Source organism: Budorcas taxicolor, chromosome 1, assembly GCF_023091745.1.
Source record: "Budorcas taxicolor isolate Tak-1 chromosome 1, Takin1.1, whole genome shotgun sequence".
Classification (NCBI taxonomy): domain Eukaryota; kingdom Metazoa; phylum Chordata; class Mammalia; order Artiodactyla; family Bovidae; genus Budorcas; species Budorcas taxicolor.
In genome coordinates, this window is record NC_068910.1 from 38,642,923 (window position 1) to 38,667,995 (window position 25,073).

The 25,073-nt window shown below is 41.2% G+C and overlaps 1 protein-coding gene across 2 annotated transcripts in view; it reads right to left on the minus strand.

Moving 5' to 3' along the window:
• The window catches only part of SUMF1 (sulfatase modifying factor 1), a 98,300-nt gene extending 73,530 nt beyond the window's left edge, over positions 1–24,770 (minus strand). For both annotated transcript variants that reach the window (XM_052639028.1, XM_052639021.1), the window contains exons 1-3: positions 24,500–24,770; positions 11,750–11,923; positions 7,884–7,958 (exon numbers count right to left, since the gene is read on the minus strand). In XM_052639028.1, coding sequence (XP_052494988.1) covers positions 7,884–7,958; positions 11,750–11,923; positions 24,500–24,769 — 519 coding nt within the window. In that variant the 5' untranslated portion in view covers position 24,770. The remainder of the gene's footprint in view (positions 1–7,883; positions 7,959–11,749; positions 11,924–24,499) is intronic.
• Between the last annotated feature and the right edge of the window lie 303 nt (positions 24,771–25,073).

The window sequence follows — 25,073 nt, forward strand, 5'->3', positions numbered from 1 at the left end:
AACTTTAGAATTGCAAAATACAGTATCTGAAATTCACTGGGTAGGCTCAAGAGCAGAATGAAAATGACAGAGAAAACAGGAAGCTTGAAGACACATCACTAGAATACTAGATTGTATCACTATTATACTATCTAAAAACAGAGAAAAAAAATTTTTTTAATGAACAAAGTCTAAGGAACCTCTTCAATAATAAAAAGTCTACAACTAAAGCGTCGGTATCCCAAAATGAGAGGAGAAATTGGTGTTGAAAAAATATTTGGAATAACGGCTGGACACTCCACAAAATATGGTTAAAGACATAAATTTACAGACACAAGAATCCCAACAAACCCCAAACAGGATAATCTCTAAGAAAACAATGTCCAAAAGCATTATAATCAAACTGCTAAAGATAAAAGATTTTTTAAATACCTTGAAAGAAGTCAGTAAAACAAATGCCACAATACATATGAGAGATTAGTGGTTCAAATGTCTATTATTAGAACCGCATGAACAGAAAAGAGTGAGACAATATTTTAAAGTCATGAAAGCAAAGAAGTGTCAACCCAGGACTTTGTAGCCAGTGAAAACATCCTTCAAGAATAAAGGTAAAATAAACACATTGCAGATGAACAAAAAGTAAGAGAATTAATCACCGTAAGACTTGCTCTAAAAGAAATGCTAAAGGAAGTTTTTTCAGCTGAAGGGAAATACGGAACTTTAGGAATAAAGGAAGAACAACAAAAATATTTTGGGTAAATGGAATAGATTATTTTCTCCTTTAAATTATAAAAAAATATGTATGAGTGTTGCAAGCAAAATTCTGGGGTTTCTTTCCCATTTATGAAGATGTACTTACTATATATAACTATAATATAGGGAGTCAGGTAAAGGAACCTACATGGTAATAAGGCTTCTATAGTAGGTCTTAAATGTTAACTCTGTAGTAAACTGTGAGGAGTTAGGTGTATATATTTTAATTCTTAGAGCAACTTTAATTTCATACTTAAAAAATTAAACTTTAATTTTATACTTCAGTTCAGTTCAATTGCTCAGTCGTGTCCAACTCTTTGTGACTCCATGAATCGCAGCACGCCAGGCCTCCCTATCCATCACCAACTCCTGGAGTTCACTCAGATTCATGTCCATCGAGTCGGTGATGCCATCCAGCCATAAAGATACTTAAATTATCTTTCAGTAATGAAGCAAAATATATTTGAAGACTAAAAAAATAACACCAAAGATATAGCCAAAAGCTAACAGAAATTAAAATGAAATACACATACTAATGTATACAGCATAAAATATATACATATATTTTAAAATAACTACATTAAGTATATGTAGTATAAATATACACACATACATACATTTACTCAAAAGTGAAGTTAAGAGACATGGAAGACTGAGTGACAAAGTCTAACCAGCATCTAACTGGAGACCCAGAGGAAAGAATGGAAAAAAAGGCAATATTCAAAAAGATCATGGTTAAGAATAATCCAGATATGATTTTAAAACACTTGTCCTCAGATTCAGGAAACTCAATGAAACTGAAGCAGAAAAATTGAAAGAAACCAACGGAGAAGGCATTGGCAACCCACTCCAGCACTCTTGCCTGGCAAATCCCATGGATGGAGGAGCCTGGTAGATTGCAGTCCATGGGCTCACTAAGAGTCGAACATGACTGAGCCACTTCCCTTTCACTTTTCACTTTCATGCATTGGAGAAGGAAGTGGCAACCCACTCCAGTGTTCTTGCCTGGAGAATCCCAGAGATGGGTGAGCCTAGTGGGCTGCCATCTATGGGGTCGCACAGAATCGGACACGACTAAAGCAACTTAGCAGCAGCAGAAGCAGCAACACCTAGGCATATCACAGTGAAACTGTAGAATAGCAAAGACAGGAGATTGTTTTAAAAGTAGGCCAAACTCAATGACCTCAGAAGAACAGCCATAGAAGTTCCTGATGGCTGATGTTTTAACAGCAATGACAAAAATGAGAAGACAGTGAATTAAACCCTACAGTGTACTGGGAGGAAATAACTGCCAACTGGAAATTTTTACTTAGTTCAATTATCTTTCAGTGTAAGTGTTAGTCGCTCAGTCGTGCCCGACTCTTTGTGACCTCATGGACTGCAGCCACCAGGCTCCTCTGTCCATGAGATTTTCCAGGCAAGGATACTGGAGTGGGTTGCCATTTCCATCTTTCAGTAATGAAGCAAAATATATTTGAACACAATTAATTTAAAAAATATTTACCAAAAGATCTCCTTTCAGCAGAAGAGACTTTTTTTTTTAATTTGAAAAAAGAAGAAAAAGGAAAAGCAGTCTTCGTAATTCTGAATCCTTAATGAAATTGGCTTTCAGTTGAAAAGACAGTCTCAAAATAGCTTCTCATCCTCCTTTTTCAAGGACACTTACTCAGCAATTTGTTTCCTAAAACTGTTAACAATTTTGAAAGTATTAAACCACAAACAAATAGATGATCATTATTTCTCAGGTTCCCACCAAGAGGAATTGTTTTTTCCCATCTCACTGCTATTCCTCTGCCCAAGATTTAGGAGATACATTAATGACCCAAGTATAAAAATGAAACATACTCTTTAGAAAGTATATATTTTAAATACCATCCTTTTAAGGTATTTTAAGTTATCTAGAGTAAAAAAACAAAAACAACAACAAAAGCTAGCCTTAATCCCTTCTAGGATTTGATATCTATAGTTTTTAAGACACTGTTTTAAATGAAACATCCAAGTAATAACCACAAGTAGGTAAATTTCTACACACACATATACTCTGTTTCTCACTGTTAAATTCACCATTTATCTCTACAAGAAAACCTTGAGAGCTAGATGGATGCTTTGCCTCTAAACATTACACATTAAAAAACAAACAAACCCAAGAGGACAGCGGCATCAGCACAGACTCTGAATCTCTCCAAGTCAATGCATAGAACCAGGTACAGCAATTAGATAACCACTAGGCAAAACACCAAAATCCTAAGCACAACATGCACAACCAATCTATGTGACAAGGTACCTTTACCAAACCAGAATACAAACAGGCAAAGGAAGACTGCCAACAGCCACACAACCTGCACGGTTGTTACAGCTGGAGAGGAGAAAACAGAAGAAAGCAACAAGTCATCAGAGCTGTGACGAGGAAAATCCCAAAGCAGCCAGTGGGCATCACTGGAAAGCAGAGAATTATGAAAACGGGAATGGATTCTGCCCACTGTGGTGTAAGTGCATGTTAGGGACCCGTGGTGAGAAAGTACAAAGGCCACTGAACAGTCTTACCCTGAGAATTCTTGACACTGATCTGCTAGGGTTCCCTTCCAGAACAGAGTCCCTCACCAAGGAGAAAGCTGAGAGAATAAAACCAAACTCTAGGAAACAAGGGACAAGAGAGAAAAGGAAGAGAAGGAGTGGAAGGGAAGAGATGCAGGAAATTCTGAGGAAACAGGAGGTCATATTTTTGAGGCCCATGTGAGCATAACTGAAGGTAAGAGTTCTTCAAGCGACAGAAGCTACTCTGGACCACGCCTCCTTCTAAAGGGTATGTGATGCTCAAAACACCATGTCAAAATGAGGTCAAGGGCATTAAGAAAATGACTCATGAGAGAATAAAATAAAACAGCATCAGCAAACTCAGATGAGTAGATAAGTCAAGAAATAACTAAATCAAAAGAAAAGGCCACTTCCGAAATGAACACAAGAATACCTAAGAGACAAAGAAGATGTAAAGGAAGAAAAAAATTAATTAAAAATAAAAGATAGAAACGATTCAAAAGAAGTGATAAACTCTGAAAATGAATCCTACAAACAGATATATTAAGAGTTCCTAAAGAAGAAAACAAAGAATGTTTAAGAATGTTTAAATCCATAGGTTCATGACATTAAAAAAAAAAAATCTGTGATTATACAAATCTACATTTGTGATAAAATGAGATAGAACTAAATATACACATACCAGTGAGTACATATAGAACTAGTAAAACCAGATGAAGGTAAGTGGGTTGTGTCAATTGTCAACTTCCTGCTTGTGAAAGTGTTCTGTGGTTATGTAAGATGCTAGCACTGGAGGAATCCAGGGGAAGGGTGTATGGGATATCTGTATTTCTTACAACCGCATGTAAATTTACAATATTCTTTAAATGTTTAATTAAAAAAAAGAAATCGAATCGGTTATTTCTAGAGAGTACTAGGGGATCACTTCTTTATTTTAAAACCTAGTAAAGAATCAAGCATTTACTCTATCTTGTATGAATAGTATCAATGGTTAAGAAAATAGCAGATGAGGGAACCACCTCTTTATAAAGTCTCAATTAATTAAAAAAAACCGATTATATTCTCAACATCTTTCAGTGAACCAACCCCAATGAACTCATGGATCTAGACACTAACATTAACAGCATTAACAGCAGGTAACATTATAAAAAGAGAGAGAGGAAGACATTATGGGCCTTGTGGTGTAAGAACGTGTCACTATCTGAGGTCTTGCAATGGGGTCCAAATGTGAGCCTGGTTAGGTCTATGGATCCAGACACCACTGGCAAGGAATGCACAGGACAGAGAGACGAGCTTAGGTGCAACATGAGAGGGCAATCCAGGAAAAAACCCTGGATTCTTTCACAGATAAATTGTTGGGGGGTGGGGAGGGGAGGGAGCAGCAGACAGGGCCAGGGGCTGGGGAGGAGCAGGATAATGGAAGAGAAATCCATAGATTATAACAGTCTTAACTAAGTCAAAAAAAAAAATCTTAAAAGACAAATTTGCTTTAAATGGGCGGGACTAAATATTGGCAGTCTTGAGGATACATGCCTGCTGATAATACTCTAAAGAAATGCAGAGAAGTATCTAAAAAGTATCTTAAAGTATCAAGAAGTATCTTAAAAAGCAAGATAGGGACTTCCTTGGTGGTGCAGTGGTCAATACTCCAAGCTTCCAATGCAGGGGGCACATGTTCGATCCCTAGTCATGGAACTAAGATCCCACCTGCTGCATGGTGGGGCCAAACAACAACAACAAAAAAACTATTTTAAAAAAAAGCAAGATAGTGGCTACTTCAGGCACAGAGCAGGTGGTGTTCAGGATGTGGCACATGGTTGGGGTTGCTAGGGCAGGTGGCGAAATTCTAATTCCTGACTTAAGACAAGGTTACAGTGATGTTCGTTTTAGAGTGACATAATAAAATGACACGCTTGATCTGTGTGATCCGTATTGGATTTTTCTTTTACAATGAAAAGGCTTTTTCTGAAAATGAAAAGTTATAGCCCTAGTGTTTCCTATCATGAGAGAGCATTTATGACATTTAAAATAATTAATTTCATTACATTATTTTAAAGAATTATATGAAACATAAAATAATCACATGATCATAAATATCTAAAACAACTGCATGAAAGTAAATAATCTTATAAAATAATTACATTTAAAATATACATAAGAGTAAACCACATTAATAAATTCCAGCCAGCCAGTGAAACCTGGGGAAGGTTCTGAGGCCTATTTTTTATGTTAAAAAGGAGATTAACAAGTGCTGCTGGGTTTTAGGGGCTTCCCTGGTGGCTCAGCTGGTAAAGAATCTGCCTGCAATGTGGGAGACCTGAGTTTGATTCCTGGGTTGGAAAGATCCCCTGAAGAAGGGAACTAAGAATACACTCCAGAATTCTGGCCTAGATAATTCCACGGACTGTATTGTCCATGGGGTCTAAAAGAGTTGGACACGACTGAGCAACTTTCACTTTCATTGAGTTTTCACAACAAGAAAACACTCGGATGAGACTTTCTTCTCAATCAGGCCTTACAAGAGCCCTGAGCCTGAGACTACATGATCTTACGTTTGGCCATGTGCCACCTGATTCATCTGCGTCCCGTAGTCACCTAGTGGCCCATCTTCTCTCCTACACTCTTGGAAACACCAGGTTAAAAATAGGTCTAGTGCATAAGGGTGTGCCAAGACCTAAGAGGAGACACAAAAAACAAAAACTTAGCTCCCTCAAATCACTGACAGGTTCATTTCACTCATTCCAGCCCTTTCTAATCATGCTTAAAAGGTTTGCTTTTCCATTAAGAGCACTTAAGTGAGTGCCCAACACTATGGCCGGGTAAGAGCTGCTTCTGCTCGTCCTGGTTACCAGCACACACCCTTCACTGTGGATTTAACAGGGCACCAGCAGAGCCTAGTAATGATCAGCCTCTATGCCTAAAGCGCTCAGAGCTTCTCAGCTGACAAGACGCCTTGTCTGAAAGTGCAAAATACAAAACTAAGTGCCCTCCCCCATCGGAACTCCCTATCACAAAACAAGACCTCAGAGCCTGAGCTGTTCGCTCATCAACACTAAGCCAATCTGACCTCAAACCCCTTTAAAGAGGGGGGCGGGGGCGGGGGGGGGGCAGGGTATATCAGATAACATAACAGACTTGCAATGTAAACTTGTGAGGAAAACTGAGATTCAGATGGAACTTGGCCATGTTTTTTAAAACATTGGGACTTCCCTGGTGGTCCCCTGGTTAAGACTCGGCACTCTCAATGCAGGGGGCATGGGTTAGATCCCTGGTTAGGGAACTAAGATCCCAAATACTGCAGCAGGACAAAAAATAAAATAAAACATAGAGTAATATGAAATACACACATAAAGGAAACCTGATTCTCCTATAAAATGGCTTGAGAGCAAGTTTGGTTTTACCTCATCTTTCCCCCTCACTCCCCCAGGTTTTCTACATGAGCCAAGCCAGGACGGTTAGCTCACAAGAGAGAACGGTGACGCCAACACATAAAGATGAGATTCAGGCAGGAGTTGAAAGGGAACCTGTATAAGAAAGGAAGATTAGTGCTGAAGTCCTGTCTTCCAAGTCGGGGTCTTATTCAGTCTCCCTGGGGTCAGTTGACCCCGTTTCCTTTCTTTCTCACCACCTTCTGCTTCTTCTGCAACCTCAGCCCTGTTTTGTGAACCCTCCGCTTTCCAGCTTAACTCCCCTCCCCTCCCCTCCTTCCCTTGTATATTTTCTGCCATCTCATGAGGCAGATGAGTAAATATATACTCAAATATACACAGACGGTAAAGAATCCGCCTGCAAAGCAGGAGACCTGGGTTCAACCCCTGGCTTGGAGAGATCTCCTGGAGGAGGGCATGGCAACCCCCTCGAGTATTCTTGCCTAGAGAATCCCATGGACAGAGGAGCCTGATGGGCTACAGTTCATGGGGTAGCAAAGAGTCAGACACGACTGAGTGACTAACACTTTCACTTTTCACTGTCACTTCAAATATACACAAACCTACTAAAATGTCTGCAACAGGAACCCTGAGCTCCCCTCACCACATAGGTGCTTCTAGAGGCCTCATCCACTGCTTCCACGACTCCCCTGGGTCCCCTCTAAGAGAGGGTTCACCCCAGATGGCAAGAACCAGGTTCTGGCCTCAATTTCCTGTGATCATCCAGAGCAAAGGACCCCTTTCATAAATGCTACTCTGATCATGTGAATTCACGAATCCTTTAAAAGGACACTGTCTCTCCATACCAACACCTGATGAGACCAAGACTTTAAGAATAGAAGTAAATTGGGAAAAAAAAAAAAAAATACACATTTAACCCTCCATTCTAAAAATGACTGTAAGTAAAAGAAACCCAGAAGTGTTTAAAGCCCAGGTAAGCTTCACTTATACTTAGGTACACGAGACAGTAGCTCAAGTCAGATTCAACACTTTAGACACTATCCCAGGTTTGTGTTATTTTCTTCAAGACATGGTGTCCTTGTCCATAGGCCTGTCCTGGGGGAAAATCTATAGCAGGAAAATGGTGAGTTACCTGGGGGGAGGGGAAGGACTTGTAGTTTGGATTTTTCATCCAAGCCATTTCTAATGAGCAGTAAAGAAATATGAGCCTGTTAAAACATTACTTACTGCCTGCTGGATGTCAGACTTCACCTGCTCACTCAACATGCCTTCAAAAACAAAGGAGTCACCAAACTTCTCAGCCTGAAGGAAAGAAAGGAAATAAAAATCCAGAAAAGTTTGCAGTAATACATTTCATAAGTGCCATTTTCTGTGTACACTACTTGAGTGATTCTTCTTGTCCAGAGGAACTTAATTTTGTCATATGACCTCCCAAAGGATTCAGAAATGACATTAAAGCATCTGGCTTTCTATTAAAACAGGTTAGTGTCACTTACAGAGCCCATTTTCATTTTAGGCTCATGTAGCTGATAAGGATGCAGACTGGAAGAGATTCGCTTTTGAGCCTGTGATTGTTTCTGTTGATGGAAACACATCTCCCCAAGTATTACAAATGACTTTGGAAAATAACAGGATTCTTTACATATCAGATCACATATCAAGCTTTTCCTTTGTTCTACTCCTGGAATCTAGCTAAAAGAAGCAAATGGCACTGTTTGCTGATATTCTGACACATTCTAGCTCCACTAAGGTGTCCACTGTGCTGATAAATCTCAAGTGGCCAAATTGAACACCAGGCGGAAATCTGTATTTTAATCATTTTTATTTAACGTTACTGTCACAAGTCTGTATCTACTTGGTTTTCCTTGCTGCATGTGGCCCCAGTCAGCAAATGTGCAAAGTAGCCTCTTGGTTTCCATGGTTCTACTCTTCCGGTTTTCGTCCTCCTTTTGGATTCTTCCTACTCAACTCCTAAAATACGTGGGCTCTCCTTCTAGCCCCTAAAACACTGTTGCTCCCTGGTGTTCTACCCTGCTTCTCTGCTCTTCTTACTCTATTCCAGCGGCTCTTGGGCTCTGTGCAGTTGAGATCAGCTGGCAAACTTGTTGCCACTACACATTACTGCTCCCCAAGCTCAGAGCTTCTGATTCTGGAGGTCTGGGGTGAGGCAAAGGAACCTACACGTATGAACAGCTAAGCTGGTGACTCTAATATAGGCACTTGAGAGACACGGACCTGCTGCTAGACAAACTCGGCGATCTCATCATTTTAACCATTGCCAGCACTTCAAATGACGCTCAGATCTCTACCTGCATACATATCCTCTCCTCACTAGATGAGCATAACTGCCTACTACACCCCTGGATTTCAGGCCTTATGAACACCTCAAATTCTTTTTCCTAATTCAAGCTCATCAACTTTTATGCATCCCAGCTCTTCTTCCTGTATTCCCTTGTGGCATCACCATGTCTAAAAACTCAGACCAGTCCCTCATTCAACAACATTGATCAAAGACCTACCAGATGCCCACCTTTGGGCTACATGACAGAGATACAAGGTCAATATTACATAGACATGGATTCTGACCTTAGAGCACTTATACATGGAGCACTTAGAATAAGAGTCAAGTTGAAAAAAGAATGGAAGAAAATAAGTACAACTTTATTTGACACTGTAAAGGGGAGAGTATTGAGAAAAGTCTCCTTTTGAGAGAGTGGGCAGAGGAAGCCTCCCTGAGAAGGGTAATTAAGCTGAGATGACTCGAGAATGAGAAGGAGCCGGCCATGCAAAAGGGGGACAGGCAGGAAATTCTAAGCAGGGGAGAGTGTGGGCTGTGCCCCAAAGATGGCAAAGAGTGTCCAGTTTGCAAAGAACAGAAACAAGAACAGCAGGATCAGAATGTGATGAGCAATGGAAGTGTGATGTAAAATGAAGCTGGAGAAATGGAAAAGACCAAAACAAAAAAACAACTGTAAAGTGCGATAAAAATATGAAGTATCTTATCCAAAGCGGGGGCTTTAACCCTTTTTGTTCCCTAGGCCCTTTTGGCAGTCGGGTGAAGTGTATAAAACAAAATCAACACAATTACAAAGAAAGCGAGTTATATCAAAATATTTGTAAAACAAATGTGTGCTATAGTAACACATACAGGTGTGTGTCTATATGTATATGTCTGCCTTTTTTATTTTTTAATATATTAAATAAGATCTAGTGGCAGGTCTCATAATTATCATTTCTAAGGTGGGGATGAATACAAGTAATTTTAAGCTTAAGATCTCTGTGAAAAGAATAATGTGGCACAAAGTGTCTGTGATTTCTGCTGAGGACAAAGTCACAGGCATTGCTGCCATTTCTGTACCACACTGTCTACTTCCTAATTAAAGGACATGCTCCATTTCAGTTAGAGGGTAACAGAAACCCAGATGTAGTATCCCATCATCCATGCTCCCAGGCGCCCTAAATTCTACTCATTCTGTCTAATCTCGATGGAGAACCCTAGTCCATGGGAAACTTCCTGCCTTAAAAGCCATCTTCTAACTTCCGCAGACTATTGAGGAACTTGATCTGAGAGTACTCTCATGAAACAAAAAGAACAGAAACTTCTCACTAGGAATGGAAACAAAGAGGCAACCATTCTGTATATTTTCAGAAATGCCAAAGAAATGCGAAACCAAATTTGGAAGTTGTCTTGCTTTCAGCATTCACTCTGAATTTTTTTTTTTTTTTTAAATAAAAAAGATGTTCTACCCTGAAACAAAAAACAAGGCAGGGACTCCACAAACTGAAGGCGAGGGAAGAATCTTTTGGTAAGAAAAATGGGAAACCCATATATATATGACAAGGATATTTGAGCCACTCAGAAGCTTCCGCCATCTAGAAAGGCTCCCTCTTCCTAGTACCACTGAATACAAACATCCACTTTCAGAACACTGCTCTGTGATTCAGCAACCACAGCAAACACTGGAATTGCCGAAGGAAACCTTGTGTGTCTTCAGGCACTGGAATAAAACCACAAAAATGAAAAGCTGCACTTCTTCATCTATCACTTATGAATTATGCCATGCTTCCAAAACACACGAACTATAATTTTTTGAGAGGGAAGAGTGGCCTTACTTTACATGATGTTATCTCAAAAAGCCTGAGCGGACAGTGGCACTCTTTGGCATACTGCAGCACTGATACACCAGAGCATCAAGGTTAAAAGACAGGTGCTGGGGGTCACACTGGCAAGGCCTGAACCACAGCTTCACCACTAACCAGCTATGGGACTCAGGGCAAGATGCTTTGATAATCCCCAGTTTACCACCTGAAAAGTAACCTGTCTCGCTGGGTTTTTATGAAAACAACAACTATAAACAGTGCTGCGATGAACACTGGGGTACACATGTCTCTTTCAATTCTGGTTTCCTTGGTGTGTATGCCCAGCAGTGTCCATCAGCAGATGAATGGATAAGAAAGCTGTGGTACATATACACAATGGAGTATTACTCAGCCATTAAAAAGAACACATTTGAATCAGTTCTAATGAGGTGGATGAAACTGGAACCTATTATACAGAGTGAAGTAAGCCAGAAAGAAAAATACCAATACAGTATACTAATGCATATATATGGAATTTAGAAAGATGGTAACAATAACCCTGTATGTGAGACAGCAAAAGAGACACAGATGTATAGAACAGTCTTTTGGACTCTGTGGGAGAGGGCAAGGGTGGGATGATTTGGGAGAATGGCATTGAAACATGTATAATATCATATACGAAACGAGTCGCCAGTCCAGGTTCAATGCATGATACTGGATGCTTGGGGCTGGTGCACTGGGACGACCCAGAGGGATGGTACGGGGAGGGAGGAGGGAGGGGGGTTCAGGATGGGGAACATGTGTATACCTGTGGCAGATACATGTTGATGTATGGCAAAACCAATACAATACTGTAAAGTAATTAGCCTCCAATTAAAATAAATAAATTTATATTTAAAAAAAAAGAAAACAACAGTTAGATGAAACATATATAAGTGCTTGGCACAGCACTGGGAACACAGTGAAAAGTGGTCAACTGATGAAGTCGTTCCTCCCCATCCCAATCCCGTTACCTCTGTCAGATAGCCAGTTGAGTTCACAAACTTCTCAAATTCAGCATTACTGACTTCATAGGCATCCATGTAAAAGGCATCAATAGCAACTCTCCTCGCAGGTGCTTCCCCATCCTGCTTTATCTGAGGATCATCTGTGCCCATTGTAAACACGCCGGCAGGGATGGGGACCATCTGCAGCGAAAGGGGAAACACAGGAGCCAGAGTGAACCCGGGTCAAGTGTAAAGTGCCAGCATGCGGTGAGCACCGGACGCAGAGCGAACCCCCGCCACAAAAGCCACTGAGAGATGAGTAAGGTGACCCCACACTCCAGCGAACAAAATGAAGAGAAGAGTCTTTAGGACAGTAATATATCTAGAAAAAACTCTTCATAATACATATCTACACACACACACACACAAATAAATAAATGAAAAATAAAAAGGGCTTCCCTGGTGGTCCAGTGGCTAACACTCTGTGCTCCCAATTGAGGGAGGGGCAGGGTTCAATTCCTGGTCAGGGAACTAGGTCCCACATACTGCAACTAGGAAGTGGCACAGCCAAATAAATAAATAAAAATTAAAAAAAAAATATCTGCACACACCATGGAAGCAGGTTTAGAGCAAGAGTCACCAAGCTCCTAATGACTGGAGGTCAGAGGCAGGGAGAATATTCCACTTCTTTATACATCTGAAGGAAATGGCAACCCACTCCAATACTCTTGCCTGGAAAATCCCAAGGACAGAGGAGCCTGGAAGGCTGCAGTCCATGGGGTTGCAAAGAGTCAGACATGACTGAGCGACTTCACTTCACTTCACTTTATACATCGGCGCATTTTCCTCCTTTACTATGTTCTTATTCCTTTTAAACTATTTTAAACAGCAAATATAAAAATGCCACATATAATTCTTTTAAAACCTACTCAGTCAATCGAGGTTGCCAATGATAATGGAAAAGACCTAAATCACTCAAATGGAAAATCTAAAACATTTACTAAAGGACTATGCCTTGTCCTTTTTTAACACCTTATCTAAACTCCAACTGCAGTTACTTTGTTTCTATCTATAAGACAGCATATTAACAAGCAGAGACATCACTTTGATGACAAAGATCCATAGAGTCAAAGCTATGGTTTTTCCAGTAGTCGCGTATGGATGTGAGAGCTGGACCGTAAAGAAGGCTGAGCACCAAAGAAATGATGCTTTTGAACTGGGGTGCTGGAGAAGACTCTTGAGAGTCCCTTGGACTGTAAGAAGATCAAACCAGTCCATCCTAAAGGATATCAGTCCTGAATAGTCATTGGAAGAACTGATGCTGAAGCTGAAGCTCTAATATTTTGGCCACCTGATGTGAAGAGTTGATTCACTGGAAAAGAACCTGATGCTGGGAAAGATTGAAGGCAGGAGGAGAAGGGGGGAACAGAGGATGAGATGGCTGGATGGCATCACTGACTCAATGGACATGAGTTTGAGCAAGATCTGGGAGTTGGTGATGGACAGAGAAGCCTGGCATGCTGCAGTCCATGGGGTCGCAAAGAGTCAGACATGACTTAGTGACTGAACAACAACTGTTTCATATAAATTCTAAACACCAAGAGGGCAGCAACTGAGGCTACCTTGTTCACATGTTGTCCTAGCACTAAACATAAGATCTGAGGATCACACCTAAAATTTTCAGTTAATAAACACAGGTCCAAGGTCAGCATCATTGGGGAAATGCAGACGAAATCTACAGTGAGATTCCACTTCACACCCACCAGCACAGCTGTAATCAGAAACACAGATAAGAACAAGTGTCGACAAGGATGGAGGAAAATTGCAACCCTTTACGTTGCTGGTAGAAATGTAAAGTAACACTGCTGCTTTAGAAAACAATGTCAGTTCTTGAAAAAGCTACATAAAGAGTTAACACATGATGATGCAATTCCACTTCTAGGATTATACCCAAGATAAATGAATCCGTATGTCCATGAAAAAACCTGTACAGTAATATTCATAGCAGCATTATTCATAATACCCCAAAAGTGGAAACAACCCAAATATTCACTTGTCCACTGATGAACAAATAACATGTCACACATCCACAAAATAGAAATCAGCCATAAAAAGAAACAAAGTACCACACAGGTGAACCTTGAGAACATGATGCTAAATGAAAGAATCCACTCACAAAAGGCTGTATATTGTATGATTCCATTTATACAAAATGCCCAGAGCAGAAGCCAAAGAGACAGGAAGTAGATCAGTGATTGCCAGAGCCTGCAGGGAGGTGGGCAGAGGGAATAAGTGCTAATGAGTATGGGGTTTCTTTTCAGAGTGATGAAATATCCTAGAATTAGTGACGATGCTTGTTGAAATCTTGTGTCTATACTAAAACAAACACTAAATTGTAAACTTTCAAAGGGCGAATTTTATGACATGCCATTTGTATCTCAATTTCTAAACAGCAACACAATCATACCATCTATCAGAAATATACTCTGCGGACACAGTGTCTTACATGCTAATCATTTGAGTGAAAAAGCAATTCACTCACTTCTCAGCAGATTAGGACTTATCAGATCTCCGATCTAGAAAACAAAAGTTCGACTTGAGGAAAAGAAAAAAGAAACTAAACAGTAACAGCTAGTAGGAATAAAAACAGAAAACGTGGCTTAGCAATAAGAGCAGAAAAGTTCAAAAAACGAGTTCAGAAGTAACAGAAAGTCATGATCAGTAATCATTGTTTCCTACTCTCTATTCCTACTCTCTTCACTGGTGGTTGCTTTCAATTTTGTGCATGTATTTCTCAATGAAAATGGAGCTGCTTTCATCATGACATAAGTAATAAATGTTTTAATGTCCAATGTATTATTATTAAGAAGTCATCCCAACCTCGCCCATCTGCTAATCCCAACAGTTTAGCAAGCACCCAGTTTTACTGGGTCTCCTAAATGTATATCCCTCTCATCTTTCCCCTTTTCTGTTTCTCAATAAATGCAGTAGCCTCACAATTGGCTCCTCTGCCTCCAGCTTCATACTTTCACATTTCTCCTAGCTCCTCTCTAAGCCATCAACCCTCCACGCAAATCATTCATACAACAAATATCCAAGCCCCTACTGAACCTTCCAAAATATCTCTTCTATATCCAACACAATTTCCTGAAGCTCTGCTTGGAACAGAAAAAGGTTGGAAACAAACGAAATATTCTTCAGTATTGGAATGATTAACTAAGTTGCGGGCCACCCATAAAATGGAAAATTAAGCAGCCATAAGAAAAGAAAAAGAAGGAAAATTGAGGGAGAAAATAAGACAGTTTTAATATATAGATATGGAGGGATCTCACCAGGATAAAGGGATAAGGAATGGAGAGGACAATGCCAATTCATGGCCAATTCATATTGATGTATGGCAAAAACCATCACAATATTGAAAAGTAATTCTCCTCCAATTAAAATAAATAAAAAAAATTTTTTAAAGAAAGCATGGTATGTTATCATTTCTGGAGAAAGGAGGTGAGAGGGAAAATATAGATTCACATCTTCTTTTTGTATTTGCTTCCATTTGCAGAATACCACTCTGGGAAGATATTCAAGAAACTCATGCAATGGTTGTCAGAGGGTAAGGTTATTATGTAAGTGGAAAATTTTTCACCATACACCCGTCTAGACAATTATTTTTTAATTTTAAAACCATGTAATGTACTCTCTATTCAAAAACACAGTATAGTGTCAATTTGATTATGCCATTTTCCTACTTAAATTCTTTAGGGTTCTCCACCACCTTTCAGAGTAAAATACACTATCGAAGCATCAGAGCCCATCTCTCTCACCCTGGACTCCATCTGTACTTCATCTCTCTGTTAATGACATTCGTGTTCAAGGATCGTCTCCTACAGAAAGCCTTTCCGGCCTGCATTTCCCTCTGCTGGCTCGGCATACATCCCTCATTAGGGGTCCTTTGTTAAACACCATTTTATCCCAACACCTGCCCTTGATCCCAGGCTCCTTGGAGACCAGAACTAAAGTTTTCATTCCTCTATCCCCAGCTCCTAGAATGGTGCATAATTCAAGGAAGGAAGGAAGGATGGAAGGGAGGAAGGAAGAGGGGAAAGAAGAAACTTCATTGACTGAACAAATGATTTCACAAATACAATGAAAAATGTATCATTTTAATTATTCCTAATTATAAAAATTCTCGGGGAAGGAGGTGGGAGGGGGGTTCAGGATGGGGAACACGTGTACCCCGTGGTGGATTCATGTTGATGTGTGGCAGAACCAATACAATATTGTAAAGTAATTAGCCTCCAATTAAAATAAATAAATTTAAATTTAAAAAAAATTCTCCTTCTTCTATAACACCATCCCAAACATGGATAGCGTGTCTGCATCACAGTGAAACCTGCTGAATAGACTCTGCTCAGAGACTGAACTAGGTTCACACATTATTCTCATCATTTGTCAAGCGTCTGGGACACAAGATCCCTTAGTCCTAAGACGAGAAGTCAGAATGTTAAGCAGCTCTGCAAAGAAGTAGAAAAATAGAAGCCTGCAGATGAAAGCTTAAAATGATTATTAAAATGATCTAATAGAAGGTTTCATGTCTCATAAAGGACTTAAAGGAAAAAAATAAAAGCTTTCCAGCAGCAGACAAGGAGGTCCTTTTCTAAGAACAGTTGTTCATACCTTCCTACAAACACAAGGTCCACAGGAAGCTGTGGGCTTCATTGTATTGTATGAAGTTTTACTATTATCTCAGTTTCTCATCCCACTCACCCTCCAGGTGAGTACCAACAATGCCAACACAATCACGACTTCCACTGTGGACTCCTGGCCTGGTTGCTTTTTTTTGCCCCCTCTTTTTCATTGACTGTCAGAGATAACCCACACTGAAGAAGCCAAGTTTCCACTCTGGAGGCGATAGACAAAAATAGACCACAAAACTCTGACTGGATCGTAAAATTCCCAAATTATACTAATGAAGTGAAATCTCGGTCCTGCAAATGTGAAGTGCTGTTCCATTGAAACCCGGAGCATCAGGTCTCACAGTCATAAGCCAAATTCAAAGAACCACTTTCACCAAGTCTTCATAAAGGTCCAGGTTCAAACAGTCCATTCCTCCCTGGCAGTCAGCTCAAACCCTGCTGCCACCAGTTTCTGCTACTACCAAGCCAAAAGCACACGTGAAGTCAAAGTGACCCTCTTACCATTAGGACTGTATTCGGGCTACACACTCCGCCCAGGTGCAGCAAACATCTATTATTTTTGCTCACCTGGCACCCATTCCTTCCTGTTCTTCTAAGAGCAAGTGACATCTCTCTGAAAACCACTTCTTCAGCTGAGAGTATGACGCCAGGTGTGGTGGTGGGGGGAGCTGGATAACTGCTCCACTTCCCATGATTCAGGCCTGATGATATTCATCACCACATTCTTTTGACCATAGGGATACAATTAGAGACAGACACACGACCTAATCACAGTTAATCTCAGGACTTCTGCTGGTGCTACGAGGGAAAAAAACCTTTCGTCCAGTTTTTTTATCAGTAGAAAGGATGCTGAAGCTGAAACTCCAATACTTTGGCCACCAGATGCAAAGAACTGACTCATCTGAAACGACCCTGATGGTGGGAAAGATTGAAGGCAGGAGGAGAAGGGGACAACAGAGGATGAGACAGTTGGATGGCATTACCAACTCAATGGATATGAGTTTGAGTAAACCCCGGGAGTTGGTGATGGAGAGGGAGGCCTGGCGTGCTGCAGTCCATGGGGTCACAAAGAGTTGGACAGGACTGAGCGACTGAACTAAGAAGGGATACTACCTGAACGTGATACTACCCGAACGTGAAGCCTACACAGAAGAAAGAAGAGCTGTCAAGAGAGAGCCAGAAGGAGAGACCTGGAGATGCTGCCTGAGGTCCTGGATCCAGCCGTGTCTGGGGCCACAGCTGTACTTGAACTTCCCAGTCGTGAAAGCCCGTCCCCCACTTTTTTTTATCACTCTTGAGAGTCCCCTGGACAGCAAGGAGATCAAACCAGTCAAGTCTAATGGGAATCAATCCTGAATATTCATTGGAAGGACTGATGCTAAAGATGAAGCTCCCAATATTTTGGTCACCTGAAGCAAAGAGCAGACTCACTGGAAAAGACACTGATGCTGGGAAAGACTGAGGGCAGAAGGGAGTAGCAGAGGATGAGATGGTTGGATGGCATCACCGATTCAATGGACATGAGTTTGAGCAAACTCCAGGAAACAGTGAAGGACAGGGAAGCCTGGCATGCTGCAGTTCATGGGGTCACAGAATTAGACACAACTTAGCGACTGAACAACAATAACAAGAAGCTAGCTTTAAGAATCTTTCCTTTCACTTGCCTCTGTGGGTTGTTTTTTTTTTTCTTTTTTTAACAGAGAAAGGGAGATATATTTAAATATTATAACAGTTACCTCGTATGCTGCTGGCATACTGATATTCACAGCTTATAAAGTAAAAACTTTTAAAGTCAGCTCTGAAATAGATGCATTTTCATCAATACATTCACTAGGTCTGGTCTTCTGAAATGAGGCAAATCAAATAATTGAGATTATTTGTTAAAGAACAAACTCAACATGTCAGCAGCAAATTTCAGTTAAAGTAACCTGGAAACCAATGTTCCCATAACTGCAGTACAAAGTTTGGGTTTTTGTTTTATACACAAAAGCAAAATTAACTTACATGTAATTCTTTTGTGTAGCACTCTTCTTTTTCCCTCTTTCCTCTCCTCAAACCTAAGCAAAAAGCTAAAAGCTCTGGAGGAAGCTGAGTCGACAAGAAAACCAAGCTCCTTGGTTCTGCCCACAAAGTGCTGCCTTAACGATCTATGTAGGACTTATCTACCTCCATCATCCTCTCACTCTACTGCCACTAATTGCAGACGGAATGACAGTGAAGTCCCTTCAAGCCCTGTGAGTTTATGATTATATTCGGCCTCAGTCGTTATGTCTGTAAACTAGGGGATAATATCTCACAGGATCCTTGGGAGGATGAGATACAGCAAAAAGACTATTTGCCAAAGGTTTCTTTTAAAAGGATCTGATACCCTTTATTCCCTTGGCAGTTTCTCAACATTGAAGCCAATAACAACAAAAAGGTAAGATCACTCCAGAAATTGTTATACCATGCTTAAATGTGTAAAGCACTCAGAGGATACAGAGATTAAAGCAGGACTAAAAAATTGCTTCCCATGCAGAATGAGACATCAAACAATTACACAAATAACACTACTTAAAAAAATATATACACATTTCCTTCAAACAATGACAAAATACCTGAGAACACAGAGGATAAAAACACTACTTCTTCCTGGAGGAAAGGGGTCAGAGAGGAGAGGGCATTGAATCACACTTTGACACCTGGGTCAGCATTACCCTAGCAAACCATTCTCACACAGGAAATCAACTGACTTCACCTATACAAACAGAGATGGCACACACAGTTTTATCATCTCATTATCCTCAATGCCACATCAAACAACTACTGTAAATGATACATGGAAATTAAAATATTTTGATACCTTTTTATAAAATAATCAGCAGTGTAGAACACTGTTAGAAAAGCTTTCTCAAAGAGCACTATATATTTTGTTAACTGGAGGGAACTTAAGCAAAATTTGAAAGTATCTTTATTGTTTCCCAGACAATTCTTACTGCCTTAACTTTCCAGTGAAACTAAATTCCTTCAGAGTAACGCCCAGGGCTATTTACTCCTTTGTGTACCACATCTTGCCAAGTGCTCATTAAATTAAAATATATTTAAAACAAAAACACCTCAGACCTAAAAGGTGTTACATGAAATAGGGTGAAAATGTCACGCCCAGAAATCTCAAATTACTTACATTTCCTAGAATACACCAATGCACTTATACAATGGTTTGTCTACACCCATGCTATTCTCCTTCTTGCAAGGTCCTTCAAGCTGCCTCACCATCCCCAACTGCTGAAAATGTTTCCTCCAAAGCCTAGCTTACTGCATCTTTTTGTCTGAGCACCTCCTGACTTATTCAATATCACAGTAATACAAGTCTATGCCCCAATCAGTAACGCTGAAGAAGCTGAAGTTGAACGGTTCTATGAAGACCTACAAGACCTTTTAGAACTAACACCCAAAAAAGATGTCCTTTTCATTATAGGGGACTGGAATGCAAAAGTAGGAAGTCAAGAAACACCTGGAGTAACAGGCACATTTGGCCTTGCAATGCGGAATGAAGCAGGGCAAAGACTAATAGAGTTTTGCCAAGAAAATGCACTGGTCATAGCAAACACCCTCTTCCAACAACACAAGAGAAGACTCTACACATGGACATCACCAGATGGTCAACACCAAAATCAGACTGATTATATTCTTTGCAGCCAAAGATGGAGAAGCTCTATAGAGTCCACAAAAACAAGACCAGGAGCTGACTGTGGCTCAGATCATGAACTCCTTATTGCCAAATTCAGGCTGAAATTGAAGAAAGTAGGGAAAACCGCTAGACCATTCAGGTATGACCTAAATCAAATCACTTATGATTATACAGTGGAAGTGAGAAATAGATTTAAGGGCCTAGATCTGATAGACAGAGTGCCTGATGAACTATGGAATGAGGTTCATGACATTGTACAGGAGACAGGGATCAAGACCATCCCCATGGAAAAGAAATGCAAAAAAGCAAAGTGGGTGTCTGGGGAGGCCATACAAATAGCTGTGAAAAGAAGAGAGGTGAAAAGCAAAGGAGAAAAGGAAAGATATAAGCATCTGAATGCAGAATTTCAAAGATAGCAAGAAAAGATAAGAAAGCCTTCTTCAGCGATCAATGCAAAGAAATAGAGGAAAAGAACAGAATGGGAAACACTAGAGATCTCTTCAAGAAAATTGGAGATACCAGGGGAACATTTCATGCAAAGATGGGCTCACTAAAGGACAGAAATGATATGGACCTAACAGAAGCAGAAGATATTAAGAAGAGGTGGCAAGAATACACGGAAAAACTGTACAAAAAGATCTTCATAACCAAGTTAATCGCGATGGTGTGATCACTCACCTAGAGCCAGACATCCTGGAATGTGAAGTCAAGTGAGCCTTAGAAAGCATCACTATGAACAAAGCTAGTGGAGGTGATGGCATTCCAGCTGAGCTATTTCAAATCCTGAAGGATGATGCTGTGAAAGTACTGCACTCAATATGCCAGCAAATTTGGAAAACTCAGCAGTGTCCACAGGACTGGAAAAGGTCAGTTTTCATTCCAATCCCAAAGAAAGGCAATGCCAAAGAATGCTCAAACTACCGCACAACTGCACTCATCTCACACACTACCAAAGTAATGCTCAAAATTCTCCAAGCCAGGCTTCAGCAATACTTGAACCGTGAACTCCCTGATGTTCAAGCTGGTTTTAGAATAGGCAGAGGAACCAGAGATCAAATTGCCAACATCCGCTGGATCATGGGAAAAGCAAGAGAGTTCCAGAAAGACATCTATTTCTGCTTTATTGACTATGCCAAAGCCTTTGACTGTGTGGATCACAATAAACTGTCGAAAATTCTGAGACAGATGGGAATATCAGACCACCTAACCTGCCTCTTGAGAAATCTGTATGCAGGTCAGGAAGCAACAGTTAGAACTGGACATGGAAAAACAGACTGGTTCCAAATAGGAAAAGGAGTACGTCAAGGCTGTATATTGTCACCCTGCTTATTTAACTTATATGCAGAGTACATCATGAGAAACGCTGGGCTGGAAGAAGCACAAGCTGGAATCAAGATTGCTGGGAGAAATATCAATAACCTCAGATATGCAGATGACACCACTCTTATGGTAGAAAGTGAAGAGGAGCTAAAAAGCCTCTTGACGAAAGTGAAAGAGGAGAGTGAAAAAGTTGGCTTAAAACTCAACATTCAGAAAACTAAGATCATGGCATCTGGTCCCATCACTTCATGGGAAATAGATGGGGAAATAGTATCAGAGTTTGTATTCTGGGGCTCAAGAATCACTGAAGGTGGTGATTGCAGCCATGAAATTAAAAGACGCTTACACCTTGGAAGGAAAGTTATGACCAACCTAGACAGCATATTCAAAAGCAGAGACATTACTTTGCCAACAAAGGTCCATCTAGTCAAGGCTATGGTTTTTCCAGTGGTCATGTATGGATGTGAGAGTTGGACTGTAAAGAAGGCTGAACGCTGAAGAATTGATGCTTTTGAACTGTGGTGTTGGAGAAGACTCTTGGACTGCAAGGAGATCCAACCAGTCCATTCTGAAGGAGATCAGCCCTGGGATTTCTTTGGAAGGAATGATGCTAAAGCTGAAACTCCAGTACTTTGGCCACCTCATGCGATGAGTTGACTCATTGGAAAAGACTATGATGCCGGGAGGGATTGGGGGCAAGAGAAGGGGACGACAGAGGATGAGATGGCTGGATGGCATCACTGACTCGATGGACATGAGTTTGAGTGAACTCCGGGAGTTGGTGATGGACAGGGAGGCCTGGTGTGCTGCAATTCATGAGGTCACAAAGAGTTGGACATGACTGAGCAACTGAACTGACTGACTCTTTACCTTCCTCTCAATTTTGTTCTGAACCTAAAACTACTCAAAAAGAAAAATCCTTTTTCTAAAAGAAGAAAGAAAATTAAGAGGAAAAAGAGTTATCACTAGGACCATGTATCTTTCCCATAATATTGGACTTCCAAAATCCAGAATAAATTGGTAAGTGTCAGAATGAGACTAAAGTCATTTGCACATAAACTAAAACATTGGAAACCAAGGAAAATAGACAAAGAATAGCCTCCTAAGAAGTCCTTTGTCTTGATAAGAAGTCCATTTCATGTTCAAGAATTAAGTTTAGGAGTCCTTCAAGGCTTGTGAACTGTGTTCTCAACCACTGTTAATTTACTAACATCTTGAGACGCTGTCAATGGCACTCCACTCCAGTACTCTTGCCTGGAAAATCCCATGGATGGAGGAGCCTGGTAGGCTGCAATCCATGGGGTCACTAAGAGTCGGGCACGACTGAGCGACCTCACTTTCACTTTTCGTTTTCATGCATTGGAGAAGGAAATGGCTACCCACTCCAGTATTCTTGCCCTGGAGAATCCCAGGGACAGGGAGCCTGATGGGCTCCCGTCTATGGGGTTGCACAGAGTCGGACACAACTGAAGCGACTTAGCAGCAGCAGCAGCAGAGATGCTGCCAAACATTATAGAAACTGAACGGAAGTGAAAATGAACATAAAATAAATGCATGTAAACAAAATATAATTAATTTAACTAATGTTTAAAGTGAATGCAAGATATGGCCAAAGATGACCCATACAATAATCAATCTGGACATGAAACCACTTTTAGAAAAAAAAGCGTATCTTAAAAATGTGATTCAAAAGATACCTATATCCGATTCTGGGATCAATCAGACATTGGACCTCTTAAAATGAGGAATGTTCAGTACTGGCCAGAAGGTCCTTGGTAAAAGTTTGACACAGATCAGTGTACATGCAGATAAGACTGCAACCCTGTTACAAACAGAGCAACAGATGGCTTTCTCACAGGAGAGACAGACTATCAATTACCATTCAAGTTAGAGGAATATGGCCAACACACACTGCAATTGTAACCAAAGCTTCCTACCACACAAAAGATAAATGCTAATAATTCAGGGCATCCTTTGAGGAACAACAAAAATTTAAATGCCAATAATTACAATACAGGATGGAGAAACAAAAAGAAGTCCAGCTACCAACCTCCTAACACTCTATACAGTCACGAGATTATGGTGCTGACCCCCATCACTCTCACAACCTTGTTGGGGAGAGATACCAGCAGACAATTATCTTTAGTAATCGTTATATCAGAGTAAACAGATACTACTGTGTCAGCATATGGAAATACTGAAGGCGCAGAAAGGAAAGAGATTAGGTAAGGTCTGCAGCAGGCTTCCCAGGAGGCTCAGTGGTAGAGTCTGCCTGCCAATGAAGGAGACCCGGTTCCCATCCGAGTTGGGAAGATCCCCTGGAGAAGGAACTGGAAACCCACTCTAGTATTCTTGCCTGGGAAGTCCCACAGAGCCTGGGAAGTCCCACAGAGAAGTCTGGCAAGCTACAGTTCACAGGGTTACACGACTTAGCAACTCAACAGCAACTACTACTACTGTTTTACTTAGTTCTTCACATGTACTAAAGTGCTAAGGACAGCAGAATAAATAGGACAAGTCCTCAAGAAGCATAATCTACAATAAGAGACTACCGGTATGTATACAACAATGTTACAGATACTGACACCCAGTGTCCTGATTCCTTCACAATTAATGAGAAGAACCTAGGACTCCTCTGTCCATGGAATTTTCCAGGCAAGAATACTGGAATGGGTTGCCATGTCCTACTACACTGGATCTTCCCAACCCAGGGATCAAACCCCAATCTCCTGATTGGCAGATGGATTCTTCACCCTGGCACCACCTGGAAAGTCTAAACCTACATCTGTATAACTTAAAATCGGAAAACCTCATCAAGAAGATAGGGTTGAAAGAAAAGTAGGAAATAAAAGACAAGAAAATGAGAGACAACTGTTCTCAAACCAAACTACCTAATGCTCAGAATTAGGCAGAGCCCCAGGACCCAGCTGTTTTGGAGGGCGGAGGAACTTCTCATCAAACTAGATCGGCCAGTGCGCGACTGGGCGACGTGATTATAATCTTTACTTGCCCTCCTCCAACCACTTGGTTTACCCATCCCAGCCCTGTCGAGGAACCTGGCGACCCCCACCCATCATCAGGGAATCGAGAGAGCACCTTGGTGGGCGGGGATGGCCGCCCTCCGGGGACCGAGCCCGGGGCGTTCGCCTCCCGCGAGTATCGGTGCGCGGCTGCCGAGCTTCCCTGGGCCCCGGGGCGCTGGGGATTGCCACAACCGCAGGAGCCCGCGAGGGACGGCGCGCCTGCCTCAGGCCCAGCCTCTTCGCCCCCCGCCGCCCAGCCTAGCAGCAAGAACAGCGACAACAAGAGGACGAGAGTGAGCCCGGCGCCACATCCTCGAGCTGGCCCTAGCGCGGGCGCAGCCATGTTGTCCCGCGAGCCATGTGACCCTGTAGGTCACGTGTCCCCGCCCACCTTAAAGGGGCCAAGCCCCAGGCTGACTTGAGAAGTGGCCTTGAGAGTTGTCCGCTCTCCACTTCTCTCCAGGTAGATCTCCTTTAGAGCCTTCCTCCTTGGCTCTGCTTACGTAAAAACAACAAAAGCCCAGAAGTCATGAGCTTCTGCAGCCAGTATGCCCCATTATTATTTTTTGGTTGAAAAAAATTATAGTCAAGTTTATTGAGCATTTGTTATGTGCCAGGCTTTCCTCCTAGCTCAGTCGGTAAAGTAT